General features: G+C 49.0%; 1 protein-coding gene across 1 annotated transcript; it reads right to left on the reverse strand.

Annotated features, from left to right (window-relative positions):
* Nucleotides 1–956: 956 nt before the first annotated feature.
* Nucleotides 957–6,829, reverse strand: LOC139682634 (feather keratin Cos1-2-like). The gene is made up of 2 exons (XM_071577107.1): nucleotides 6,804–6,829; nucleotides 957–1,266 (listed from the first exon to the last, which is right to left on the reverse strand). Exons 1-2 carry the CDS (start codon nucleotides 6,827–6,829, stop codon nucleotides 957–959), a joined length of 336 nt encoding a protein of 111 aa, XP_071433208.1.
* Between the last annotated feature and the right edge of the window lie 2,134 nt (nucleotides 6,830–8,963).

Consider the following 8,963-nt stretch of genomic DNA (forward strand, 5'->3'; position numbering starts at 1 on the left):
AACTGGGCCCTGGCAGGTGCTGAAGGACCATATGAGGTACACTGACCTCTGCCCATGTGTGCTTGACCATTGATCCTAGACCAAGTAGTGGAGGAGAGGGGAAGTGAGAGGTGAGACTGTGGACTGTTCCCACACATTATTGTCTCCCCCCTCCTTTCATCCTTTGGAGTCATCCTCGATTTGAACATCCTACTCTAGAAAAAAGCTCATGAGAGATCTGTTGCCCAAGAGCCAAAGGGGCTACTGACCTCATCCACTGATCTGCAACCATGGGCTCCTCACTCGAAGGAAGCAGTGGTTGGGCAGCTCCCCATTCACAGAACATATTCCAGGGTACAGTGCTCCAGACGCACCCGAGAAGAGATGCTGCAAGGGCTGGTGGCCATTGGTTGTGGAGTAGTCAGGAATATCTCCCTCACCTCCAAGGGAAAGGGCACAAAAGACAACCCAGCGAAGTGAGTCCCACTCTTTCCTTCCTCTGGCAATGAGGAAAGGTCTCCTTTACCCCAACCTAATCCTTTCCAAAAAACAACTTTTCTCCTGGAGCAGACTGGGAGAATTGCCACAGAATGAAGGATGACTCAGAGGCCCATGCTTGGATGCACGAAAAATTTAATGGCTCTAAAGAGGAGAAGGAGGTGGCTCATAGAGAGCACCAGGAACAGCCACTAAGATGCAGTGCAGGTTCTACAGTGTGTCGATGTGCCTGTCCTGCAGAAGGAGAGAGGCTGACATGTCCCCCTGGCTGGCCTGGAGAGACACAGACAGCAAGGAAAGGAGAGAGAGGAAAGTGGAAGATAGAAAAGTAGACAATGAGGAGGCTGTATGCTTCCTGCCACCATTTACAGAAGAATCCAGAGATGTATTCCAAGTACAAAGGTTTAAAACTCTATCTCTTGTCCAGCACCATGTTCTGAGGTCTTGGATGTTCTTGCTTAAAGATGTTGCCAACAGCTTTAGCAGGGGGGACATCTGCCACCATAGCACCTGGTGATGCAGGAGAGGTCAAAGCCCCCGGAGCTGACGGGCACTCCATCACAGCTGAGGATGCTGCCAACGGCAGCGGAGGTGGAGGATCCCACCACGGTGTTCTGTGGGAAGGAGCTGAGGATGGGGCCGGGCAGGGTCACCACCACGGGAGAGGGCTGGATGGCCACGGTGGAGTCCTGGCACTGCCTGACACAGCACTCATTGCAGCTGTTGGCCAGCGGGGTTGGGCCACAGGGCTGGCAGCAAGGGTTGCAGGGCTGGCAGCAGGACATGTCTCTGGCTCACAGGAACACCTGGGAGAAAGGCCAGGGAGAAGCACAAAGCACAGACACATGAGAAGCAGCTCTGCACCCAACCAGCCTGCAGCCAAGGCACCCCCTGGCCCACATTTCACTGCCCCGTTCAAAGCCCAGGAGGCACATCAACCAAGTTCCATCCTCTCTCTGCAGAGAACCTTTTCCCTCCTTCCCTCTCCCAGGAGAAGCAGCTCTCAGCCCTCAGCTAGCACAGCCCAAGTCAACTGAGACATTCAGCAAGGAAAGACCTAGTCTTGCAGTAGGAGGAGGGGAAGGGGCTTCTCACTTACCTGATTCTGCAGGAGGAGGCAAGAGAAGTGGATGAGAGAGCAGAGACTTGGGCTGCCTTTTATAGCAGTCCTGCACTGCCTCAAACCCACAGGCACCCTTTGTGGAAGGCATAATTTTCTGACAGCTCATGTCAAATATGAACCATCCCAGGTAATGGTAGGGGCTGTGTCCTGGTTTCCTGCACTGCTGCCTTTCATTTCCTGGCTTCTGCTGTGTGCTTCCCCTTATGAAAAGTCTTTTGTAAGTATTGGGAGGAGAGGTACAAGGATTTCCGGGTCAGAAAGAATGCTCAGTGCTGTCAGAATGCTCAGGTCAAGGGCTGGTGGTGTCCTGTGCTGGCAGGTGATGTTAATCTGGGTCATTCCTGTGGTCTTGTTTGTAGCAAAGTTGTGAGGAATGGGCATTGCTGTCATATTTGGGCTGTCATGTGAGGGGACATGACGCACCATTGTCTCTTGTTTCTCCCATCTCTCTTTGGTGGTCACTCCTTGTTTCACTCAGATGAGCGTCTGCTGGGAGAGTTTAACCCTATTGCTACACTAACAGTGCCCTCAGACAAATTGTGCTGTGCTCATTCATCTCGTTCATCTTTCTCTCTGTGTGCTGTCTGTAGGTCCTCTGGGGACACCAAGGAGTTTGTCTGGGCCCTGATCATTCTCCATGAGTTCTTTTCTGCTACACTTGTCCCTGGTATCTCCTCAGCAGAGTCCCCATCCCTGCACATCTTTCCTGTCTTGCTTGACTCTGCTGACTCCCGGTGAGCATACAACTCTTTGCATTATTCCATGCAGGTGTGTATGAGCACGCATGTGTCATTCTGTACTTGGGTGACCCTCATGAGGGCATATGCTCATGATGTCCACAGAGAAGCATGTTCCCTTTGACATGAGGAATGGGAGCTGGTATGGAATTTACAGCTGAATGGTCATGACTTCAACCTGGCAGAGAGGTACCCAGAGAATTAGGACTGAAACACAGTCTCTACCTCCTGTGCCCTCTACTTCTTGCCCTATATACAGAGAGAAAGACCAAGGAAACCCATCTGCCTCTGCAGGTTGTTATATTTCAGTGGAACCCCTTATGCTGGAGTGTTACTGGTGCCTGGGATGGTACACAGACTCCTCATGTCCAGGCCAATGCCAGATGCACTTCTGCAGCTCATCCACTTGGTGCTGAGTGGGGCAAAGGTTGAGACCTCTCACCAAATGAGTATTGGATGGAAGGTGTTCAGGTGTTGTTTTGCTGTGAGGTGTAGAATGGATGGACACACCCAGCACAGAGGTAGCACAGCTGAGTGCAGTCCCCTTCCCTTTGGTGGCCTTGCTGAGGTCTTTACCATGTAGAGCTGCTGGGAGGCTCCCCTTCCTATTGGAGCAGCTTTCAAGTTTATGTCCTGGTGCTTGGCCCCAACCTGAGTTATGGCTCCAGCTGTGACAGATCTCTGCCTGTATCTGGCCACAGATCCCAGCAATCTCAGTTTGGACTCTGATAGATGTGTGACTTCCCACCTTGACTTGGGACCTTCCTCATCTCTATGTACACACCTGGTGATCACTAGATATTATTTAACCCCAAGTATTGTCATGAAACTCATCCTGACCATGACTCTCCGACTCACCGACATGTATTTCCAACTTGACCCCAGACACATGGAAGACAAAAGCTTGAGCCAGAACAAGAGCAGGACAACATAAAGTCTGTGCAGACTTGCAGACCTGGGATCTTCTTGTGATTTTGGGGAAAAGCTGTGTTTGCTCTGCTGTCATCAATGTGCAGTGACTGTGCAGAGCAAAGAGCAAAATTACAACCCTGAACTCTTGTAAGGGCAGATTTTTGTCTCCTCAAGGACCTGCCAGAAAGAATCCTTTGGTAAAGTGCTCTGGTGGTTCAAAGAGGCCCAGGGAGAATGTAAAATGGAGCAAATAAGATCTCCTGATAAAACATTATGGAAATGGCCTTAACTTGTCCGGGTCAACACCCAAAACTCACACTGCCCATGTTCCTTCCCCCTCACTGTGTGATTTTTTTTCCCTGAGGTTTTTTCCCTGAGTCCCACCTGCCTCCTGCTTGCAGCCCCGTGGTTTTTCCCCTCCCTGGATGTCCCCATGTGGTTCCTCCCCGTACCTAAGCCGAATCCTGCCCTCAGATGTACTGTCCAATCCCCTCCAAACCCTGCCGCTATCCAAACCCTCAAATCCAATCGCCCATAAGAAATAAAGGCTTTTGGTATGATTCACAACCCCCGCGTGTGTCTGGATTATTCTGAGAGCCGTCCCCTACCCAGTCTCGAGAATAACTACCTCCATCTATTCAACCTGCCAAAGACATGAAATGGATCTACCAAGCACATTAGATGGCTGCATTTTTGGAGCATTTCTTTCCAAATCTTAGAGCATGATTATTCAAAGTTACATCTATCCTTTATTGTAGCCTGAAATGTTGGTTTTGTGTTGAATTTTAAATTAATTTAATTCAATTTGCTTTATACTCTGTTAAACCAACATGAACTGGTTCTTTTCTGATTTTTGTATTCACCTAGATTTGCCTTATAATCCCTTGTACCCACTGCTATTTGGCAAGGTTTTTGTAACAGTGAGGAGGTTATGGGAAGATCCCAGACACTCTCCCCAAGTTTTACAAGTCTAGTTCCAGCCAGATAAAGAATGGACTTGGTGCTGGCCAAGCCTGAGCCTGTCAGTGACAGTGGTCCAGCCTTCATGAAAACATATTGAAGGAAAGGCAAAACAGTGCACAGGAAGTATGGAAAGAAGAAATCCAAAACAAGTGTGTTGTTGGGATTCAAAAATGGAAAAACAACAGAATCCAAGGAAGACTCCCAGAGTGATGACTTAATCCAGCTTGCAGACATTGCTTATCTCCTATCTTTTGCATTTAAACAGAAATGAAGTTTGTGTGTGTTCCTTTCCTGGTGCCAAGACCTGTTTTGCTGTATTCTTTTTTCCCCTCTGCCTTGTGTTCATGAATAATGGATTAGCTTTAGATATTTGCTTTCCTCAGGATAAACAAACAGTAATCCTTTAGTTAAGCCTGGATTCTCCCCTGTTTTACATAATGCATGCCCCTTAATTATACTAACCCTATATGACACTGAAAGTTTTACAATGAATTGTCTTTATTCTTCCCTCTGAATAAAGTCTGTTATTTGACCGTCACAGTGTGTTGCATTAAAAATCCTGCAAACCCAAAGAAGAAAGTGGAGGAGGTAATTCTGGTGATGCTACGGAGATTCCTCTGCAGCCTGTGGGGCAGATCATGAGGAGCACATCTCCACACTGAAGCCCCTGATGGACCCCAAGCCAGAGCAGATGGAAACTGGCTAGAGGAGCTGTGGCCTTATCCTGTGGAGCAGGTCTTGAAAGAGTTCAGGCTGTGGGATGAACTCACATTGAAGTATGGGAAAAATGTGAGGAGGAAGGAGCAAAAGAAAGGAACTGTTCTATTCTTCCTTTTTTGTTGGGGTAACTTTATTCTAGAAGTTTTCCTCTTCTCTCACCCAGGCCCTGGCCACGCACTATCGTTTGTACTTTTCCTTATGTGTCTTGGACTCAAGCCCCTTTGGTGGCACTCAACCTCCCATTTCAGTTTCTTCAAATATCTTGTTCAGTGAACCTGATGGGACTCCATCTCAAAGCTTTCCAGCCTCACTACCTTACCTGTTAGGAAGGGGAGGTAACGTTGATAAGTGTAAGTAAAACATTGTGTTTACAGCCCCAGTGATATGAATGCCCAAATATCCTCCTTGAGAGGCATTTGACATTTCCTTCATGGTCAGGGATGTGTTTAAGTACCTGAGTAATAATTACATGAAACTTTAAAGTTCTCTCATGGCCATGTTCCTAGTGGTTCTGGGACCACCCAGGCCTTCCCTGTATCAAGCAGAGCCTCAATATCCTACTTCCAAGGCTGAAGAGGGTTGTTCTTTTGGGACAAGCAGAGTCTGCACTGCCTGCAGTTGCTGGACTCGGCCATCAGAAATGATGCTGTGTGTTCATGCCATGCCCCCTCCTTCTTAAGATGAATGAGAAGGTGAGGAGAAGGCTCTGGGCTCAAGCCAGGATGATTTCTCCTACTATTTCCTACTCCCCAATCCTTATAGACATCTTCTGACCAAACTTTCTCCCCAAGCACAACTGAGCCCAGAGCAACAGGAACTGCCTGGCGTGCCTGGGGATCTTCTGACCTCCCAGAGCCTCCTGCAGCACCAAGGTCCTCCCATGAACACAACATATGTTGGGATCACCATCAGCAGGACATATTCCAGGGTAGAGGGGAACAGTTCTAGGCAGAGATGCAGCAAGGGAAGGACTGATGGTTGCTGGTTGTGGAGCAGCCAAAGTTGTTGTCCTCACCTCCAAGGGCCAGGAACTGAGGGTGGCAAACAGATGTCCTCCCCTTCAACTCCTCTGGGAAGGGGGTCCAGTTGCTCTCCCATTTATTCACACCTGGCAAAACTCCTTTCTCTCTGGATAACCTTTAGTGAGGATCCAGAGTGAAAAGGACAACACAGCCAAAACCTGAGATGCAGCATGGTTTAATGAGACTAAGGAGAGAAACCAGTTGTCTCTGAGAGAAGGAAACAGTGAAAGGATCACCATAGGCAAAAAAGAATCAGTGCCCACAGCAGAAGAATGGGGCAGGTCCACCCTAATATTATTTTGGTAGGCATCAAGATGGAGGGAAGAAGAGAATAATGAAGGAAAAAGTGGGAAAGGAAAAAACACAGGAAGGAAATGAGAGGCAGAGGTCGTGTTTTCAGAGTCCAGGATAGCCACATCTAAAGGGCTGACATCGTTTGTAGAAGGAGAGGAACATGCTCAGTTTCTCTGAAAGCAATGACAAGAACCTGTGGCATTCAGCCTGGAATCATCCTCTGGCCATCTTGTCTATTCTGTCACTGGTGCTTTAGCAAGAAGGGCACCTTCTGATGCCATTGTAGCACCTTGTGATGCAGAAGAGGACAAAGCCCCGGAGTTGATGGGCACTCCATCACAGCTGAGGATGCTGCCAACAGCAGCGGAGGTGGAGGATCCCACCACGGTGTTCTGTGGGAAGGAGCTGAGGATGGGGCCGGGCAGGGTCACCAGCACAGCAGGCAGCTCAATGACGACAGTGGAGCTCTGGCACTGCCTGACACAGCACTCATTGCAGCTGTTGGCCAGCGGGGTCGGGCTGCAGGGCTGGCAGCAAGGGCTGCAGGGCTGGCACTGCTGGCACTTCTCAGCACACGCCATGTCTCGAGTCTGCTGCTGCACCTGGGAGAGAGGGCAGGAAGAGGCAGAGCACAAACACACCTGAGGAACAGCCAGCAAAGCAGCAACAGGGAGCCAAGGCATGTGCTGCTGTTTAGGAAGGGAGAGGTTCTGCAGGGGGAAACAAGGGAGCTGTTTCCTGAACCCAGCAGGTCCTTCAGAGTTCAGCCAGGCACAGTGATGTTTCTGCCTAAGAGGCAGGAAAATAACCCCTTCAGTCGAGCCTCGGCCTCTGTCTAGAAGGAGATGGTCTGCTCTCTGCCCACACAACCATGATCAGAGAGCACTCGTAGAAGAGCAAGGAGCAGAGATGGGCTGGATAGCTCAACCGTATCCTAGAGAGGGTGGAGGGGAAAGGGGATTTCCACTCATCTGGTTCCCAGAAGAAGGAGGTGACAGAAGTGTTTAAGAGAGTCGCCAGTTAGATTGGCTTTTATACTGGCCTCATAGTGCTTCAGGGCACAAAGTTGTGCTGCATAAGTGACAATTTTCCTGCATGATCTCAATGATTGGAGAGATCATAGGGAAAGATATGGTATGAGCTACTCTTTTCTTCCACACTGACTTTGCACTTCCTGGCTGACATCACGCCAGTTCCCTCACAGACACTTCTGAATGTGGTATGAGAGGTTCCAGGATTCCCTGGAGCAAGGATGTGTGAGTCTGGCAGAAGTTATAAATGAAGTGCAGAAGGGATCCAGGGGAGGCAGGTGATGCAGCCTGGGGCACTCAGGTGGATTTTTTATGGTTCTACTGAGAGGAAGGGCCTCAGCTGCCTCAGTCATTATCTCATCACTGAAGAGCTCCCTGACTATGTGTCCCATCCTTATCTCTCCTTTTCCATCAGCTCATTTCTGGACTTCAGGTTTTCAACTCTCTTTCCCCCAAAGTGCCCGTAGGAGGAAATTGCCAAAGTCTCTGACCTTCTCCTCTGCCTGGACAGTCCCTCAGACTCCTGCAGCAATGCTGCTTGAGCATCTCTGCTGCCTGGAGTGCTCTGTCCTTGCTCTGGCAGGGAGCTCCTCAGGAGCAACTCAGTTACATGCTTCGTTATCCTGTCTCATGACAACACTTTGATGCTACAGGGTTCTGGTGGCTCTATAGGGGTGGAGGAACCCTCTGCTCCCACTAACCCTTGTCTAGAACTAGAAGGTATGGGAAGAGGGATGAGATCATGGGGATGTTGCAAGGGGAAGTTGGTGAATATCAGGGCTGGAGTCAATAGCTCCAGAAAACAGAAGCAACACTGCAAGTGCCAAGAATCACCACCAGCAGCAGCAATATAGGAATCTAGGTATGGTATAACCTTCCCCATTCCTGAGGAATGTCATCCCCACTGGCTCTCTGTGGAGATATCGTTACCTGCAGACTTTCCTGCATTTGTTCTTTCTCATTGAGTTTCCCAATGTGGAGATCTGGTACATCACCACTGTGGCATCAAAGGTGATGAAGACTTTCCTTGTCATCGGGGAAATCCTTTATGTTCCCTGCAGGCTCTGACAGTCATTTTTCCCTTTTTTCTCGACTACCTCTGAGTTCATAATCCAAACAGTGATGTCCTTTAATCAAAACTACACCATCTGCAAACTGCTCCATTACACCACTCTCATGAACAAGAGTCACAGTATTCTATATTACAAGTAAAAAGTATATGTGAATGTTGCACTAATAGTGAAGCCAAAAGTCATTTTCAAAGGGAATATGAACCCCTGACCCAAGCCAAGAGAGCCTTTAGGAGGTGTTGGGTTCACAAGGATGGATAGTCCACTGCATAGATTGAGTGTGATTGATACCAGTTCTAAATTCTGAATTACCTCAGCCTTGCACATCTGGACAGCAGCTGGGCCCTGCCAGGTGCTGAAGGAGTGTATGGGGTATGGATCTCATCTTTGTTCCCAGATGTCCTGGTCACAGACTCTAGGCTGGGTAATGAAAGATGGAGAGGAAGAGATGAGATTGTGTGTGGACTGTCCCCAGGCATTGCTGTTTCCCATCTCCACTCCCAAAACACTTTGGAGCCAGGGTCTCCCAGAGGGCTGTTGGCTGTGGAGTAGCCAGGGTTGTATTCATCAGTGTCAAAGGAAAGGGTAAAAAGTAAAGTCCACTGCAGGAGGTT

Source organism: Pithys albifrons, chromosome 25, assembly GCF_047495875.1.
Source record: "Pithys albifrons albifrons isolate INPA30051 chromosome 25, PitAlb_v1, whole genome shotgun sequence".
Lineage (NCBI taxonomy): Eukaryota > Metazoa > Chordata > Aves > Passeriformes > Thamnophilidae > Pithys > Pithys albifrons.